Here is a 19589-nt window from a genome sequence, read left to right as displayed (position 1 = left end):
CTGTGCTAGATTAGGCCCCCTGGCACGGACCCATCCTATATGTAGGAGTAAGGACAAAGTCTTAAATAGACGAAGACAATGCCTTTTGACGTGAGCTTCCGCAGTTTAGGTCAAGCTGAATTCACACTCACTCTTGCAATAGCAGCTCTAAGAGGGGCTTAATATTTAACTTATCAAGTGCCTAGCTCAATGTTCAAACGATTATAGAGCTGTATTCTTCTTGATTGCTAGAATTCATCCTTGCACTGCATACAGCCTGTTACAGTAGAAGGACATCATACATTAATGCCCAACTGGGCGGAACGTGTCATTGTACCTATTCTAACATCTCATCAGCACTTTCAACGCATTGGTATGGTATATCAGGAGCCCTCCAGGACACAGTTTATGTTAATTATTTTTTTTGTTCCTTTAAGGAAGGACGACACCAGACTTCCTTCTTTGGAACTACAGGTATCTGCAAGGCCATGCAAGTTCCTACTTTATTTGTCTGGCTCCCTGAGAGGGACGGAGCCACAGAAGCTAAAACGTGTGGTCATATTAACAGCTTACCCAGCAGCTCCATCAATCAGATCTGTGCTGCTACAGGAACTGAACTACCTATCGCATAAAAACTGGTAGACAGGGGTCTATGGGAGAAGAGCAGAGCCCATATAACAGAACAAGAGGCTCTTGATTGGTGGAGAATGTTCCTTGTGAGGGAGGGGGCTCTCTGCTGTTTCCCTGGGACTGGACTAGGAGGAGTTTTTTCTCCATACTTACTCAGTGCATTATCTATATAATAAAACGTTCTGCCTTTAGGTCCCTTTGACTGTAACTAATCAGTCACCCTGCAAGTGCCTGGAGTAGGCCTTTAGGCCTCTATAGCTAACTAACGATACAGTATCTTATAGAAACATAATAAGGTATCATTTTTATCTGTAACAAAATCTACATCTGCCACCACGAATGTTAAATCTGAATGGCACATGGTCATTATTACATAGACACAAATTTCTACATAGAATGAGATGCTCGTAGCAGCTGTTTGAAAGCAGTGCGAATGGATCTTACAAAGAGCGATACAATCTGGGCTTCCTCCAAAATGAACTTGATCACTACAGATAAATGTACTAGACCAGGGGTAGTCTGGATGTGGGTTATGCTCCTGTAGTAGATTTTGGTTAGATGGATTAAAAATAAAATCAACCTACTCAGAATATTGATTTAATGAAATAATGTAAAACAAGTTTACATCTAAAAAGTTCAACAATTCACTCCATAAGACAGATGGAAGGAGTTTATTAAACAGTGATTATTATGGCTTTAAGTGTGCTTTATGTGTCAATGCAGAGCACAGTCACTCTGGTTATTAGAAAACATAGAAAGCAGGAGAGACCTGTATAAAGAATCATGATGTGTAAAAGACACTGTGCCGACATGCACAGAGCAAGGCATCGCTTTCCCACCCAGCAGCTTCTCCGCCTTCCACGGAGATACAATGGAACAGACAGGAGTCCTCGGATATTGAGACAGACAGAGGAGGCATGCTCACTTATACAGAATTCCAAAACAGCAACATGTTAAAAAGTCCTCTGAGAAAACTCAGCATTTAGAGAAATAGAGACATAAATACGTTTAAAATTACAGAGAAAAAAAAAAAAAGTTTCGATCAATAAGTGAAAACGAGAAGGTTCCACTCCAGAGACAGGCAGAATGTTGTGGCAGAGAGGGGTTCGTCAGGCTTTGTGTGTTCATCCTGCTCCTTTTCTCTGTGAAGACACTGGCAGATGTCAGCCTGATGTGGCCTCTATTCAGGAGGACCGGCTGTCCAGGGAGTAAAACCGATACATAACCGCAAGGATCACTGAGGCCACTGCCGGAATCAGCCATTTGGCCCAAAAGCTATAGTGCAAAAAAAAAAAAAACAATAAATAAAACGATTAGAAAAGCGCCGGAGTCTATACATCTCACAAACAGAGGCATGCAGGTGTATTGCAGATGTACAGGGCTCCAATTAACGGGATTGCACAAGCTCCAGGAGACATAGCGTCCAAATGGCCAGGATTTTTTATTTTAATATTATACATCCAGCTCTACACGCCTCTTTCTCTCCAAACAATAATCCACTTAGTATGTGTGACCTGTGTGAAGAGGTGTCATGTAAATGGCGGGAGCTTGAATACAATGTATGCCGTGTTAGGGGGTGTATGCAGTATATAAGAAGTGCCTGTGTTAGTACCAGTTACCTGGGTGAACTTGATGCAGGATTATCCTAGAATGGAGACAAGAGCAGAGAAATTACATTAATCTAACGTAGAACATGTGCAAAACAATAAAAGCTGCCTCTCACCACAGGTTTAGTCAAAGATAGTGAAGAGTTAGAAAGATTTAACAGTAGAAAGATTAGCAGGAACATTCCATTGTTTCCATGGTGATGGTTTCAGCTGTAGCGCAATCAGCAGGAACATTCTATTGGTTTCCATGGTGATGGTCTCAGCTTTAGCGCAATCAGCAGGAACATTCGATTGGTTTCCATGGTGATAGAATTTCCCCCTAGAATAATTCTTGATAAAGCACAAGTGCTCCTTTTAAAATTAGAACTCAACTGAGCGTCAGCACATCTAGGTGTAGGCGTACGTGTACAAACAACCCTGGGAAAGAAAGAAAAAAGAGCCCTGGGCAAATATCTGCCCAGGAAAGAAGAAAAAGGCAAAACACTACTAAGAAAAACAAACAGTAATTAAAAGAACTTCTAATTAGAGAGGACTCGGAAATCACATTTAATCTGTGTTGGCAAACAGCCCGTATTACAGAGCTATGTTGGCTCGATGGGCTGATTTACTGCCTATATTCCAGTTACTGCTGCCAGGTCGAGGGGGAGAGATCATTTCGAGAGTATCACTACAGCCTCGTACACACAACAGTATTTAGTCAGAGCACTGCTAAATTATGGAGCAATCTGACAAACTGATCATTAAAACCTGAAACACATGCAGTACACGTTTCATGCAATGTCAAAACTAAACAGCTTCTGTCATTTCACAGCCGGACAGTTTAAGGTTAGGCTCTTTAATTAAAAGGAACACAAACATGTATTCCTGAGCTCATATTGTTAAAAAATCACCATTTAGGTGGCATGTACCCCCTTAGAAGGGGTTAAAACCTACCTTAATTCCTGGAACCGACCAGTGTCCTTGCTGACATCAGAATGTATGATTTTTAGCCAATCCCATAGGGAAATTATAGGATTAGCTGAAATTGGCAAGAAGGTGGGGCCAAACATTGGTTTGGCCAATCAGCAGCACTTCCTCCTAGATATGTATTGAATCAATGCATCTCTACAAGGAAAGTTCAGTGTCTGCATGCAGGGGGTGGAGACACTGAATGTCAGTCACACTGCGCAGAACTGCCCCAGGAAGCACCACTAGCAGCCATCTGAGGAGTGGCCAGTGGAGGTATCCCTAGCCTGTAAGGGAAACACTGCCTTTTCTCTGTTGGCACTTCATACCGGTAGCAAACATAACCTGCTTGTTCACTTGCATGCAGCGTCTGAGAGCGCCTGCCCAAATAACTGGTCAATGGAAATTGGTTCCCTTCCTCTGTAATGTAAACCCTCCTAGCCCTGGATTCAATGCTTCTCTATCAGAAGAATCTGATTGGTTGGCAGCGGTGCACCCAAGGTCCAATAATGCTGCTGTATGAGAAGTATTTGATTGAACCTTGGATACTGAATGGGTGACACTGTGTGATATCAGAGGGTGTGGTGATGGTGGGGACCAAGGAAATGATACATTAGGAAATTTAACAATGAAACAAGCTTTAACAAATGGTCGAGAAACCATTTAAGAAACATAGCACCAAATACCATCTGCAACTGCAGCTCTCATTTGTGTTGGTAGATACAATTTCTCTATGATTGGCCCCATCGAACTCACAGCTGTTATGCCATTCAAAATGTTAGTCCTTTAGAAAACTGTAAGAGAAAGTTTAACCAACCTTTTTAACTTGTTTGTTGCAGTCGTCCTGTAAAAACACAAGCACAAAAGAAAGTTTAAAAAAAAAAAAAAAAAAACGTACAGATAAATAAAATCCTGTCAAGAAAAGTTACTGTGAATCTGGGAATACAACGTTCAAAATACAAGTTTTTAATTCTAATGTTAGATTTTCTTCCTGTAGCTAAATAAATAAGATTTACTCAACATTTAGCCCTTGCAGGTTTCGCCGATTGCCGAGACCTACAGTAAATTTGCACTCAGCTATTCCATTGCGTCACAGAGAACCATTTGGGGCCTACTATACACGTACACCAATCGCTGAGCTGGACCAATCAACATCTCCTATAGAAATGGATCATACCAATGCACCTCTAAAAGGAGCGTTCAGCGTCTTCATGGTGGGCTGAAATGATAAGGAGTCTCTGATCGCGGAGTGACAGCTCAATGTAAACAGCCATTTCACAGAAAAGAGAATGTTTATAAAGAGGCGGTTCTGGGGACAAGCTGCTTTTAATTTGGCTGTTTTGTTTTTGTTTTATTTTGACATCCTGGCATCAAATGCAAAGTATCCAGTGATTCCCTGTGTTGTGAATACACATAACTGGTGCAGGATCTATCAGGAGATAATTCTCAACAAGTATGAACATGCTGTGTGTTAAGGTGATGGTGGGACCCACCTACCCAGAACTGCTGTAGAAGTCAGTGATTTTTTTTTTTACCTCTGCTGCACATCGCCCCTTGTGAAAATATTTACAGCTTTTAAGGGTGAGTACGTCAACCCCAGCATTATTCTTATGCCCACATCCTCATCAGGCCCCAGCAGTCTATAATGCAGAGTACGGGCTTACCGGATGCAAGTCACCTATATAATACTGTTTCAGCATCTCCTTTGCATCAAGAGAGTGGCCCACATCCTCAAAGGACTCCGTGGCATCAGCGCCAGCTTGTTCGAACAGGACCTCCTCACCGCCAGGGTGCTAAGGGAACAAAGAACAGCAAATCAAGAACTGAGAGACAAGAAACATTCTGAATACAAGACGGGAAAATATTGTCGTCAGTCACACAGTGCTAGGGTGAATTGTAAACAGTAAAGGGACACCAAATGGATACAAATGATTATAAGCAGAAGTGATCAGTTTAGTTTTTTATTAAAGATTTTTTTATTTCTTATTTTTTTAAACAATCTAATTCTCCATTTAATGTATAAAATGTATAACTGGATAGATGAGAAGAAAGCCCAGATTGAAGGTTTGTCTGCATAGGTCCATTATCAGAAGATTATACGCATTGGGACGTCACAGAGGAATTCACCTGCGTCTCTTAGAACTAAACTGTTTGCTACTAAAATCCCCGCAGATAAGACATTGCGAATGGGAGCCAAAGGCAGCTGAGTACATTCTGTGTGTTCCTCTGGGCTCTTAAAAATCTAGTCCGACTGGTTCAGCCATTTACGTTCTCTGGGCACCTTTTAGAGGCAGAAAAATAAAAGGATCAAGTAACTCAGCAATGTGATTTCTTATTTAGGAGTTCCAGCAGGTTTATTACATGAATTACAGGACTACAATAGCGAGGGGATAACTATAGAAGATTTTGATTTAATGGACTAAGTGTATATATATATATATATATATATATATATATATATATATATATACACACACACGCAATTCCATTGCAATCATCGATGAACATAACAGAACCCAAAATAGAGCCAAAGTTGCCCTTTCCAGAAGACGAGCTGGGGGTAGTCCAGATACCAAGTTTGCCAATGGTTGTATGAATGATCAGGGATGCGGTGGAGATGGATAAATGTATGAGCTTGGTTCATGACACTTCACAATCAGCTCAGTGAAGACTGCATTTACCATCCTGCAGAAACACCCATCACTCTCAGGCCTCACTTCACAATCAGCTCAGTGAAGACTGCATTTACCATCCTGCAGAAACACCCATCACTCTCAGGCCTCACTTCACAATCAGCTCAGTGAAGACTGCATTTACCATCCTGCAGAAACACCCATCACTCTCAGGTACTGACTGAAGCTTGGAAGATACCCCACCCCCGTATTACTGGATTGCTACAATATTCTCATGTGTTACTATAGAGTTGTTACAATTTATACCTGTAGTTTGCCACTGTAATGTTATGTGCATGCAGTGTGTACCACTGTCATTTAATGATTCTGACCAATATTTCATGTAGACAGTTATTAATATTTTGGGTGATAGAATTTGGTTGCTAAACTTTTCAATAGTTTATAACACATGCCTACTCTGTCCCCCCCCACTCTCCTTTTCCCCTCCCCCCCACTCTCCTTTTCCCCTCCCCCCACTCTCCTTTTCCCCTCCCCCCCACTCTCCTTTTCCCCTCCCCCCACTCTCCTTTTCCCCTCCCCCCCACTCTCCTTTTCCCCTCCCCCACTCTCCTTTTCCCCTCCCCAGTCGTTAATACCTTCATATGACTGTTCCATCCCTATTCCTCAGGCCTCACTTCACAATCAGCTCAGTGAAGACTGCATTTTTTTCTCCCCACTTCCCACCCACCCTCTCCTCCTCCCGCCCACCCAGGCTCCCCTTAACATAGCATGCTCCTCCAGCTGTTTGAGATTCTCACCCAATTACCTCTTCATTCCCCTAACATCTTACCAATAGCTTCTCTCTGTTAACTCTTTCAGCCATCACCTCCAAACTTCCCCTGCTACCTCTTGTCTCAAATCCCCATGGTTTCCTTTAGGTTGTAAGCTCACGGGCCATCTAGCCAAGCACTTTGTATAAAAGAGCTCCAAAGGCTAGATATCAGCTTACGGGCAGGGCTCTCTTACCCCTTGTATTTGTATGTGTATATTGTACGTTTCTCAACTAATTGTACAGCGCTGCGGAATCTGTGTGCGCTTTATAAATAGCAATAATAAATAATAAATAAATAATAAAGACACCGCCAATCACTGCCATAAGATCTGGGACCTTTGGTTGGCCGGCTGTAATCTAAGGATATAACTCCTGGATCTCTTTTTGTAAATCTTTATTTTTGCAGTGCAGAGATTGAACACATACGCTTGTATCGCCACAATAGCGGGTACAAGCCGATGAAGTAACACAAATTTTACAGTATCATGGTATCATTAACAGCACTTTTTTTTTTTTAAGTGAAAAAACATGGTTACACGGAAAGTCTACATATCTCAGTGTTTAGTTGGATAGTAACTGGTTAATCCTGGAATCTGTGGGGTTAACATGCTAGGTGAACGTGTCTAGCTCTTGCTTATAGTATAAAGTATCATTGCTGTACTATCTAGACAAAGAAATGATTATGCAGAACAAGAGATTAAGATTGATCAAGATATGAGGCTACGGGGAACAAGCTTCACCAAAATTAACATTAGGTTGCACTTAGGTTGAGTTTAATTGGGGCAGCAGAAAACGTAGATTGTGTCAACAAACTCACTGCTTGAAGGCACGTAAATGGTTAAGGAGTTAAAGTATTATTCATCAGTGGGATGTTAACTAACCCCTGTACCATGCATGCTATTTAAGTTAGGTATCATATTATGCTATGCATGGTTGTACATTTACCTGACATTAGGTTATGCAGTATATATAATAGTAATAGAGTGGGGTGTGAAAAATAATAGCGTAACAGAGTGGACTGTGAGTATAGAGGACATAGGTAACAAGCTCCCTAGCTCTGTATTACACTTTCTATTATAGATTCAAGCATTCCGCAGCAGCATAGATGTTATGTTCAGCGGTGGCATCAGCCTGGGTTAATAGGAGCTATTAAGTAGCGTATCTATGTATGGGAACACACTAATCTGTGCGTAAGTTATAAGAATAATCTAGGAATACATCAGTTATAGGCATATATGAGTTTGAGGTACATATTAATTATAGGCTTATTATAAATATAGGCACACATCTCGCTGGGAGGTTGTCCAGGCATCTTGGTTTTAGATTGCACGGAATGTCTCTGTTCCCTGCTCGCGTGGCGAACGATTGCGTTCAACCAACTCCACTGGCGGGCCATGCTGGGGGTATTTCCTCCTGTCTTATGTCTCCTAGGTCGTGGCTCAGTTTATGACAATGTCCCCATGGGTCTCCAGGGTGACTGGTATCTGGGCCGCCTAAAGCCCCCTGCCCGGGTTTTTCCGTGGGTCACTTCCCAGTGTCCGAGGGTCCCTTTACCTTGATTGGCGGGACCGTGGGTCCTCCGGAGCTCCGCTGCCCCGAGGCCCCTTCGGGTATGTGGACGGTGGGTCGGACCATGGTCCTGTATGACTCCCTGCCCAGAAGGAGGTTTGTTGCTCCGAGTAATCGCTGGGCTTCGCGGGTTGTTGTGCAGGGGTGAGCGGCGTCGTTGGCTCTGTGCGCGCTGAGATTGCTTTGCCGCGGCCATTTTACTCCCTCCTCGTGGTGGCTTTAAGATCTGGGTTTCGTCTGCCATTACTGCTCGCTTTTGCATGCGTTTTTCCAGCTTGTGCCAGAATGCTGTAAACAGTGCATCTAACCTTGCTGTGTAATCCACGTAACCTGTCTGATACTCTTCTGATTGCTCCGTGCTCTCCCTGGGTTGAGTCAGTGCATTTGCAGCTGTAGTTCCAGGGGCACTCTGAGTCTGTTTGGTTTCACGCTTCAGTGTGGGGTTGTTCGTCCCCATCGAGGACCGGGATATCCCCCACCGGTCCAGGGGGGGGGATAGCAGGGCTGGTTCAGTTTCTCGCTTGTGAGCGTGCCCTCCGTCGGGAGATCGGCCGACTCCCCCTGACTTCAGGCCTCGCTCTAGGTTAGGCCTCATGGCCGGACCAGGCAGTTTCGTGGCGGTTCTGTTCAGGATGGGTATCATTCTGATCCCCGGTCGGTGCTGCATCGCTTGCTGTGCACTGTGAGCTGCTGGCGGTGATTCTTTCAATCAGTATCAGAGTTTTTGGTTCTCCAGTGCTGGAGCTCTCATGAAATGCGACCGGCCATCTTGGCTGTCAAGCCCCGCCCCCCCGGATCTCTTCTTTTTCCTCACACTTCCTACAGGAGCTGCCACCTTTTATTTCATCTCTTACTTTGTTCTCTACTTCTCTCCCCTCTTCCGGGCTTCGAGTCACATTTATTTCGGACTTGGTTTAGTTTGGTGTATTCGGTTTTATCGATCTAGTTTTGCATATAGCCTGTATATCCAGCTTGTTTTATCGGCTCCTCACACACCAACAAAGGGTTACTCCGGGCATCAAACCACTACAGCCCGTTTGTCTCCTGTACGGCTGGTACGTCAGATGTAGATATTCGACAGATGTACTACACATGCGCGCGGCACTTTCATCAGATTTCTGTACCACAGTTTTCCCTGTGTAGTAACATACACAGTGTAGGCTAATGTGGTGTTAAAAAAGAGATGCAGGGTTAATAGGGGGTGACAAACATGGGATGGGGAATTAATAGGGGTCACCCCCATCCCATGTGTGTCACCCCTTTTAACCCACCATCCCCTGTGTGTCACCCTCATTAACCCCAAATCCCCTGTGCATCACCCCCATTAACCCTGCATCTTCCTTATTTAACACAACATTAGCCTACACGGTGAATGTTACTACACAGTGAAAGCTGTGGTACGGAAATCTGATTGATGGGCCGTGCACATGCGCAGTACAGCCGTCAGATTAGTTGCACAGCTGATCGCTTGGTGCCTCTCACAATGCTATACCCCGAAGTCTGCTAACGAGCATGCACCCAGTAGATTTTGTGTCACTTCCGGTGAGGCAGGTGCACTGGAAGTGACGTTGGTATAGAAATCTGATATAGATTTATGATAGAACACCAGGAAACTACATTTTCAGGCTGGTTAAAGTGGCACTGTCATGCCGAACTTACCTTTCTTTAATCGATTCCTCTTCTCTCGATCTGTTCTTCATTTCTTCCTGTCTGCTCTGTTTCTTTAAAACATAAGACAAAGTAGGGACTACTTGTCTTATGGAGGTTTCCTATGCCTGACCATCTCTGACCAGCGGAGGAGCAAAGTGTGCTTCATTTCCGGTGGTCAGAGCAATTTTCCCACAATTCTCACCTTTCCTCAGTGTTCCCGCAAAGCCTCCTTTCCCTTTTCCCCAAACGTCCTGTCATTTAGACAGAACGCCGGCAAAACTACTGATTTGCGTCCTAACAGAATGAGAACAGTTTCTCCATTTGTGTTAGGACGCAATTCGGGACTTTGTTCAGATTGGAATTTCATTTGAATTAATGAAACTCCTATCCTATTTGTGCCGCGTCCGCATCTTGCAGCCGCTTAGTAGATATCTCTCTAATTCCCACGGTATCACAGAGCTATTTACCAAAAGGCTGAAAGACCTAAATTGGTCTTTCAGCCAAATTTACTAATACTAAGTAAAGATTACTTAGTATTAGTAAATTCAGCCCCTACTTGCTATACCGCGAGTAGAGGCATGTCTATTAAACAGTGAGCAGCCTGTGGCTGGTGGAGGCCCTAAATAACAATAAGGGGGGGGACCTATAGTCCTCGCCCACCAACCCATAGAGCGGCGGGTAGGGACAATTAATGAAATTGTTACCCCCATCGCCAAAGTTTTTTTTTTTTATAATTCTTTATTTTTCTGTGCATATATGAGACATACAAAGTTGCACCGCCATAACTGCTAGTGCGAAACGATTTGGAATTACATAGTAACGTAAATATGGCATCAAAAACAATACACTTTTGGTTTTATATATGGAGGTTTGCAAGGTTGGGTCAAGTGATTTAGTTTAACTTCAGTGTACAGTAAGGCTTGACGCAGTCTATGGGATTAGTTCCACAGTAACGGCTTAGTAGTGAGTGTTTAAGTAAGTTAGGTGTAACGGTTTCTGTGGAACCGTGGCTAACAGAGAAAAAGGGGGGTCAGTACAGGCTAGTATGGCAAGTGACCTGTGTGGGTCTGTCGCAGTGGAGTCCTGGTTGTAAGTTATAGTTGTGCGGGAGGTGGGTGGGTTCTTAGGTCTCCTGCGACCGCCGATTTAGCCTGATGTTCCATCGCCAAAGTTGACTAGGGGTCCCCAAGACCAAGTTCCAAATAAATTTCCCACGCTGTGTAAAATGACACAGAGCACTCTGGTTGGATTTCAAGCCAACCAATCCGTGCTGTGACAGGTAAATGTAGAGACTTACCTGTCAGTCTCTTCATTTACCTGTCAGAGCGCTCTGAGGCTAATTGCAGGGCGTAAGAAGGCTTTATAACCCTTTGCCCGCCCTGCGGAGCCAAGTCTGTGCCGTGCCCTCCATGGGTGAAGTTGGATTTTTATTTTTAGCAGATATTATGGATTTTAGAAAAAAAAAAAAAAAAAAAGACATAAAATGGTAAGTTTTATTTATTTTTTTACAGGTACTTAGTTCTTTTATTCCCTCCTCACTATTTTTTATAAATAACAATAGGTCCCCTCCCCATATTGTTATTTAGGGCCCCCACCTGCCGCTCAGGGGTGGGGGCCGGTGGAGGACAATAGATTTCCCCCCCCCCTCATTGTTATTTAGGGCCCCACTCGCCGCTCATGGGTGGGGGCCGGGGGGACAGTAGGTCCGCCCCACATTCTCATTTAGGGCCCCCACCCGCCGCTAAGGGAAAAGTGAAAGGAGGCTTCGCAGGAACACGGAGGAAAGGTGAGAATTGTGGGAAAATTGCTCTGACCACTGGAAATGAAGCAGACTTTGCTCCTCCGCTGGTCAGAGATGGTCAGGCGTAGGAAGCCTCCATTAGACAAGTAGTCCCTACTTTGTCTTATGTTTTAAAGAAAATTAGAGCAGACAGGAAGAAATGAAGAACAGATCGAGAGAAGAGGAATCGATTAAAGAAAGGTAAGTTCGGAATGACAGTGCCGCTTTAGTGACGCCCAAATGACGCTGCAGGAGGTGGAGCAGAGGGGTGAATCTCCGTGCGTGCAGCGTTTCAAAGTGAAACACTGCCGATACAGACTGCAGGCACCAGGACCACATCAGTAAATTAAAGTGGTCATGGTGCTTGGACTCCGGTATCTTCATTGGGGAATGTGTACGCGTCAATGTACAGTCCAATGAAAAGTGCCATTTTCTTAACGGATCTCCCCAAACGTTTGAAATATTGTATGACAATAGTCCGCAACTGAAAACAAAATTATTTCTCTGGAAAGGTCATCCTAAAAAAAATAAATAAATCCCAAAACACAAACAGAAGGTCTTCCTGTGTTATAAAAGCAGTGTTTGAATGGAAGGTTGACGGAACCAGATATTGATATTCTGTTGCTATATTGTAGCAGTAAGGCACAGCGTGGATTGAAGATCAATCAAAGTGACATGTGATGCAGAGCAGCAGGCAGTGACAAACCATAAATAAAAGGAAATCTGTACACACAGGGCACCACACCCTAATAATGGGACAACGATTTTCCCAGGGAGACGCACACCGAAGGACGCAACTAGGCATCAGGCACAGCCAACGAGAGAGGAGGGCTGGGTTTAATAAGGTCATTACTTAAATATCACAAACCAGCTCGAGTCATCCAAACGTTATATTGGGGCACTGCAAAATGAACTTTTCACCCTTCCCAAATCATTATAGGCTTCGTATCCCTTGGGCAATTTATCACGTCGCATGTTAAATAAAACAGGAGTTAAACAAGTTACTGAGAGAACAGGATGTCAGACAGCACCCCCTCGTGGTTAGATGTAGAATGTTTACATGTATGTCAGTTGATGTAACAGAATGTGTGTCAGTTTATGATTTTTTTACCATCATTATATATATATATATATATATATATATATATATATATATATATATATATATATATAAAAAAAAACAAAAACACACACACACACACGACCCATACAAACACCTCACTAATGACATAGAAAGGACAAGTGCTCACCGACTGCCACCAACTGATAGGAAAGGATTCTCTGCAGGAGAGCCTTTTAAATCAAGTTCAGACCCCTCAAATTGTTTGAACCCCTCACTTTTCAAACCACAGAACCAGCCTGCCGGGCCGGATATATCTGCAAAGCTACAAGTCTTCACTGCTGCCAGTGTGGATAACAAGCACGTAAAAGGGAAACTGTACGGCCCACAAATTCTATCTATACATCGTGATAGCAGTTTTACAAGAAAATGTATAGATCGAGAGAAAAAACATTTAAAGATAGGATTTTTCTCCCACCTGTCAATCAATTCTTCGGCATAGAGTCAGTGCCAAAGAATAAAGGAGAACAGAGGAGACCTCCCACAGGCTGTTATTCTGCTCTCCATCCATAGAAACCCCGGCACATGTGCTGTGGTTGCTATGGTACCTCCCTAGTCGGTGCTGCTAGTGCTGGCTAGGTAGAATAGAAAAAAGGACTGATTGCCGCATGCTGGTAACCAAGGCGAGGTTTGCCCTGCGGGAAGAGTGGAGGGCGCACAGACGTGTAGCAGCCACCTCTGTAAATAAATTGCTAATGGGGAGTGGAGGGTCAGGTTTGTCAGTTAACATGACCTCTAATGCTTGAAAAGCCAGGAAAGAGCAACATAGCAACACAGATGGCAGCCCTCCACCACCACGCAAAACAAACAGCGCTCGGAACATAAAGGAACCGGGAAACTAAACTAGGGGTAGATGGTTTACAAAAACAACTCCACCATAGCAAATCAGGATAAACAAGGCTCTACTTAAAATTAAAAAGAAAACTTACTTGCGCACTATCCCAAGTTGCACATTTCAAATAACTGGAGGGCTGGTGTGTACTATAATGATTGCTGCTGCCCAAGAGTAGATGGAGTTTAAATGCAGGGTTTATATAACAGAGCCATATTACAGTGCTGCACATCCTATTAAGGGTTTATAAAAATACCCCGCTCTGTCTCAGATTTGTTTTACCTGAAGCTGAAGGAAGCAAGAATTATTAGTGTAGGACTCACCTAAGAGATATGCCTTGACGTAGCACGTGAGATAACACTTTAATGGCCATTGGAGTGATACTTCGTTATTTAAATGTGCTTATTTGGGATAGTGCACAATTAACTTTTTTCATGTTTCCATCAAGTTGAGCCTTTGTCACATATGTTTATTGTTCATCCAAAAGAATAAAATAAAGTCAGATCTCTCCTTGGATCTTGAGTTGCTGATAGTTTTTCCCTTTTTGGAGATTGTGGAAAAACAGGGAAAATAAATAAATAAAATCTTTTGAATCTGCAGCAGCTGGAAGGAAGGGTTATGGTTTGGTCGGACAGTAAGGGTTTGGGGAAGGTTTCTTGACCTGCACTAGTGTGAATGCCAACAAGCAAGCAGGGTGGTAACCGTGCACATATTAAGGATTGCGTTAATGGGCATCATCCCTTAGTTCTAATCACATCATGTAATTATCATTAGTCACTTGTCAAAGTCTCACAGGAGGAAGATTGATCAGTGCGTCTCCTTATTGCAAAAGAGGACAGTAGCTATAAATAGAGAAATCTTTCTATTTCACGCAGTGCAGAGACATTGTCTAAGCAGTTGGACCACTAAAGTAAGCCATCATGGTTTCGGTTCAGACAGAGTTCCTCTAAATTTTATTTTTCAGACCTCAGGTGTTAGATATAGGGGGTAAGTAAACATAATATTATGCGGATTTTAACTTTACAGATGTTCGAAGTTGGGAGAGCAGAAGACATTAAAGTCCTACATTGGCCCAATTATCTGAGGTTTGGTTTGCAAACACATTACCAAGTTTAAATATTAAGATAATTACATTTTAATATTTTAGGTCATCCAGTGTCACTAAACCCCAGGACATCATTAGTGGGACATGTGATAAATTAAAACATAAGATCACTGTCGTTTACTAGATTTATGCACAGCTCTCTTTTCCCCAAGGTCTTACACCTGTCCGCTAATCCAATTTACTGTTTACGGAGCAAACACAAATCAAAAGGAGCAAAAATGCAGATGCTGGATGAAGGACTGTGCCAACTAATTCCAGGTCACTTGTTTAGTAATGATCCACCTGTGACTTTGATTTCCATTTGCCGCTGTGGTGAATGAGGTACTGCTCACTGAAAGCTGGAGGAATAGATAGGTAGGTGGGAGCAGCATTATGTAGAGATTTGAAAGCAAGAACCAGAATTTTAAAATTGAGCCCTATATCTTACAGGAAGCCAATGTAGGGACTGACAAAAGAGTAAGGCATGGGAGGTGCGGGCGGATAGGAAGATGAGCCTAGCTGCCGCATTCATTATGGACTGTAACGGCGCAAGTTGTGCAAACTGTAAACGTGCAGCATTGTTTTGTTTGGACAGCAGTGGCTTCCTCTGTAGTATCCTCCCATGAAATCCATTCCCGTTTTAGTGTTTTATGTATTGTAGATTCACTAACAGGGAGGTTAGCATTTGCCAGTGACTTTTGTAAGTCTTTAGCTGACAACTCTAGGATTCTTCTTCACCTCATTGAGCAGTCTGCGCTGTGCTCTTGCAGTCATCTTTACAGGACGGCCACTCCTAGGGAGAGTAGCAGCAGTGATGAACTTTCTCCATTTATAGACAATTTGTCTTACCGTGGACTGATGAACAGCAAGGCTTTTGGAGATACTTTTATAACCCTTTCCAGCTTTATGCAAGTCAACAATTCTTAATCGTAGGTCTTCTGAGAGCTCTTTTGTGCGAGGCATCATTCACATCAGGCAATGCTTCTTGTGAAAAGCAAACCCAGAACTGGTGTGTGTTTTTTATAGGGCAGCTGTAACCAACACCTCCAATCTCATCTCATTGATTGGACTCCAGTTGGCTGACATCTCACTCCAATTAGCTCTTGGAGATGTCATTAGTCTAGGGGTTCACATACTTTTTCCACCTGCACTGTGAATGTTTACACGGTGTGTTCAATAAAAACATGGCAACATTTCATTCTTTGCGTGTTATTAGTTTAAGCAGACTGTGATTATCTATTGTTGTGACTTAGATGATGATCAGATCACATTTTATGACCAATTTGTTAAGAAATCCATATCATTCCAAAGGGTTCACATACTTTTTCTTGCAACTGTGTGTGTGTGTGTATATATATATATATATATATATATATATATATAACCATCACCTGCTTCTCCCACAGACTAGCCAGGTGAGAGCTGTTCGCAGAAAAGATGCTCCCGAACGAGGGGAACATTCACTCCCTACTAGCCAGCCGGTCCCTTCATTTGAATTCATGTTGGAACTATTTTGGGCAGTAGCCACGTATGCAGTCGGTCAAAACTTTACCCCGGTGGTGATTTGAGCGCTATTTGGACAACTTATGCGCTTATATCCAGGCTATCCGTGGATATAAGACTTGTGGGGGTTCTGATCAATATTATATGTGTTCTGGGGTATTTTATGTGTTCTGTACTGTAGCTTGAGTGCCTGGGAGATTATTAATTTAAGCAAAACAAAACTCACTTATCTCCCAGACACACAGACGCATGGGCGGGCTCACCTATGTTTTTACTGGAGACCCCATGCTGGGGGTCTGTGTGTATAAACTTGGTCATAATAAACCATTCCTTTCGTACCCTTCATCTAGTCTCGACTGATGTTTGGGTATGTGATAGTAAGAGCGGCTGTAATCATGTGAACCTAGCGGGAATTCGGGAGAGTTCAGACGAATTTACCACTCTGTGTACAGGCGGTTCATCACCCAATCAGGATCTTTTCAATACCGACGGTTATCCCTTTCTGAAGGAGTATCTTGGAATACTATCAATTTAAATATAACCACCATGGATTTAAATACTACAGGTACAAGATGAAAAGTAGTGCTGGTATGGCATGTGCCTGCAATGCATATTAACACATGATGTACCGGTATGTCTTTTGTCATTACAGGGTTAAAGTAAAAATGTATTGCTTAACTGGCATTGGCTTTTTACATATTCTGATGTTCACTGTGCTTAAGGTTATGCCGCATTGCCCCACGGACCCTCAGTTTGCCCTAGGACTGATGTTCAATTGACCCGCCTGGTTGCCCAAAATTGATGCCCCACTGACATCCACCCAGATTACCCCAGGATAGTTGTTCCGTTGACCCCCCTGATTGTCCCGGGATAGTGGCCCCATTGACCCCCCTGGTTGTTCCGGGGGTAGTGGCCCCATTGACCCCCCTGGTTGTTCCGGGGGTAGTGGCCCCATTGACCCCCCTGGTTGTTCCGGGGGTAGTGGCCCCATTGACCCCCCTGGTTGTTCCGGGGGTAGTGGCCCCATTGACCCCCCTGGTTGTTCCGGGGGTAGTGGCCCCATTGACCCCCCTGGTTGTTCCGGGGGTAGTGGCCCCATTGACCCCCCTGGTTGTTCCGGGGGTAGTGGCCCCATTGACCCCCCTGGTTGTTCCGGGGGTAGTGGCCCCATTGACCCCCCTGGTTGTTCCGGGGGTAGTGGCCCCATTGACCCCCCTGGTTGTTCCGGGGGTAGTGGCCCCATTGACCCCCCTGGTTGTTCCGGGGGTAGTGGCCCCATTGACCCCCCTGGTTGTTCCGGGGGTAGTGGCCCCATTGACCCCCCTGGTTGTTCCGGGGGTAGTGGCCCCATTGACCCCCCTGGTTGTTCCGGGGGTAGTGGCCCCATTGACCCCCCTGGTTGTTCCGGGGGTAGTGGCCCCATTGACCCCCCTGGTTGTTCCGGGGGTAGTGGCCCCATTGACCCCCCTGGTTGTTCCGGGGGTAGTGGCCCCATTGACCCCCCTGGTTGTTCCGGGGGTAGTGGCCCCATTGACCCCCCTGGTTGTTCCGGGGGTAGTGGCCCCATTGACCCCCCTGGTTGTTCCGGGGGTAGTGGCCCCATTGACCCCCCTGGTTGTTCCGGGGGTAGTGGCCCCATTGACCCCCTTGGTTGTTCCGGGGGTAGTGGCCCCATTGACCCCCCTGGTTGTTCCGGGGGTAGTGGCCCCATTGACCCCCCTGGTTGTTCCGGGGGTAGTGGCCCCATTGACCCCCCTGGTTGTTCCGGGGGTAGTGGCCCCATTGACCCCCCTGGTTGTTCCGGGGGTAGTGGCCCCATTGACCCCCCTGGTTGTTCCGGGGGTAGTGGCCCCATTGACCCCCCTGGTTGTTCCGGGGGTAGTGGCCCCATTGACCCCCCTGGTTGTTCCGGGGGTAGTGGCCCCATTGACCCCCCTGGTTGTTCCGGGGGTAGTGGCCCCATTGACCCCCCTGGTTGTTCCGGGGGTAGTGGCCCCATTGACCCCCTTGGTTGTTCCGGGGGTAGTGGCCCCATTGACCCCCTTGGTTGTTCCGGGGGTAGTGGCCCCATTGACCCCCCTGGTTGTTCCGGGGGTAGTGGCCCCATTGACCCCCCTGGTTGTTCCGGGGGTAGTGGCCCCATTGACCCCCCTGGTTGTTCCGGGGGTAGTGGCCCCATTGACCCCCCTGGTTGTTCCGGGGGTAGTGGCCCCATTGACCCCCCTGGTTGTTCCGGGGGTAGTGGCCCCATTGACCCCCCTGGTTGTTCCGGGGGTAGTGGCCCCATTGACCCGCAGGTTGTCCTGGGATAGTGGCCCCATTGACCCCCCCTGGTTGTCCCGGTATAGTGGCCCCATTGACCCCCCCCTGGTTGTCCCGGGATAGTGGCCCCATTGACCCCCCTGGTTGTCCCAGGATAGTGGCCCCATTGACCCCCCTGGTTGTCCCAGGATAGTGGCCCCATTGACCACCCTGGTTGTCCCGGGATAGTGGCCCCATTGACCCCCTGGTTGTCCCGGGATTGTGGCCCCATTGACCCGCTGTCTCACCTCCTCCACGAAGCGGGTGATGTCATAGACCTTGGAATGGATGACCAGCCAGATCTCCTGGGCCGAGTTCCGCCTGCTGACCTCCTCCAGGGTGTAGTAAGTGAGCCCGTTCTGCTCCATGGCCGGGCCGCGTTATGTAAGTAAACGCACGGTGAACCTGCTCGGCTTCCGTACTGCTGCGCTTCACACCGGCATATGGGCACATGCCAGGTCTCCACGGCGACAGCCAATCACAGGCTGCCTAGCGTGAGGTGTGCGGACTGGCCAATCAGAGCGCGCTGAACTCACTCACCTCTTACCATAGGAGGCTTTCTATTGGACATAAACCGAGGGGCGGGGCAAAGCGAGACCCCGCCCTCTGCCAGAGAACTGCACTTCCCATCATACATTTGCAAATTAAAGGGACAGTACATGCACCAAAACCGCTGCACCTTAAAGCAGCCCTGTCACCCCCCCCCCATCCCCCCATAAAGATAGAATAGTATTAAAACGTAATAAAGGCTGAAAATCCAAACCTATCGTAAGACAAATTAGATTTCCCATGTTTGCCAAAGGCTGACAAAAGGCGGGGGTACTGCTGGCAGAGAACGCCAAGCCGCCAGCGTCACTGAGGGGGAAATGGCGCTGTCTGTGGATCTCCACAGATATTAATGTTTTACTCTCATGCACGCGCGAGACTACCGCACTGATACCGGCTCCTGGCAAATTAAAAAAAAAAAACAGGATCTGACGACCCAATCACAATGGCGGCAGCTGCGAGGGACAGGTTCAGGTAAGTATTGTGGTGGAATCTCAGTAAAAATAAATTTACTAGGACAAGATTGCCATGTGGCATATGTGTAAATGTTGTATCAGTTAGTTAGTTTCACGTAGCTAAGATACAATCAACACCGTATT

The 19589-nt window shown here is 45.5% G+C and overlaps 1 protein-coding gene across 1 annotated transcript; it reads right to left on the bottom strand.

Moving 5' to 3' along the window:
- Positions 1-1190: 1190 nt before the first annotated feature.
- On the bottom strand, positions 1191-18917 carry LOC134579338 (cytochrome b5). The gene is made up of 5 exons (XM_063438601.1): positions 18693-18917; positions 4826-4954; positions 3979-4005; positions 2229-2254; positions 1191-1884 (listed from the first exon to the last, which is right to left on the bottom strand). The coding sequence occupies exons 1-5, from the start codon at positions 18810-18812 to the stop codon at positions 1794-1796; spliced, it is 393 nt and encodes a 130-aa protein (XP_063294671.1). The 5' UTR covers positions 18813-18917; the 3' UTR covers positions 1191-1793.
- Between the last annotated feature and the right edge of the window lie 672 nt (positions 18918-19589).

This window comes from Pelobates fuscus, chromosome 12 (genome assembly GCF_036172605.1).
Source record: "Pelobates fuscus isolate aPelFus1 chromosome 12, aPelFus1.pri, whole genome shotgun sequence".
Taxonomy (NCBI): Eukaryota; Metazoa; Chordata; class Amphibia; order Anura; family Pelobatidae; genus Pelobates; species Pelobates fuscus.
The sequence above is the reverse complement of the archived record's forward strand: the minus strand, read 5'-3'. Positions and strand labels throughout refer to the sequence as shown.

Coding starts and splice junctions, on each gene's coding strand:
- LOC134579338 (XM_063438601.1), bottom strand. CDS start 18,812: ATGGAGCAGAACGGGCTCACTTACTACACCCTGGAGGAGGTCAGCAGG. Junction 2,255..3,978: donor GCAACAAACAAGTTAAAAAG/GTTGGTTAAACT, acceptor TCTCCATTCTAG/GATAATCCTGCATCAAGTTC. Junction 1,885..2,228: donor CCTGCATCAAGTTCACCCAG/GTAACTGGTACT, acceptor TTTGCACTATAG/CTTTTGGGCCAAATGGCTGA.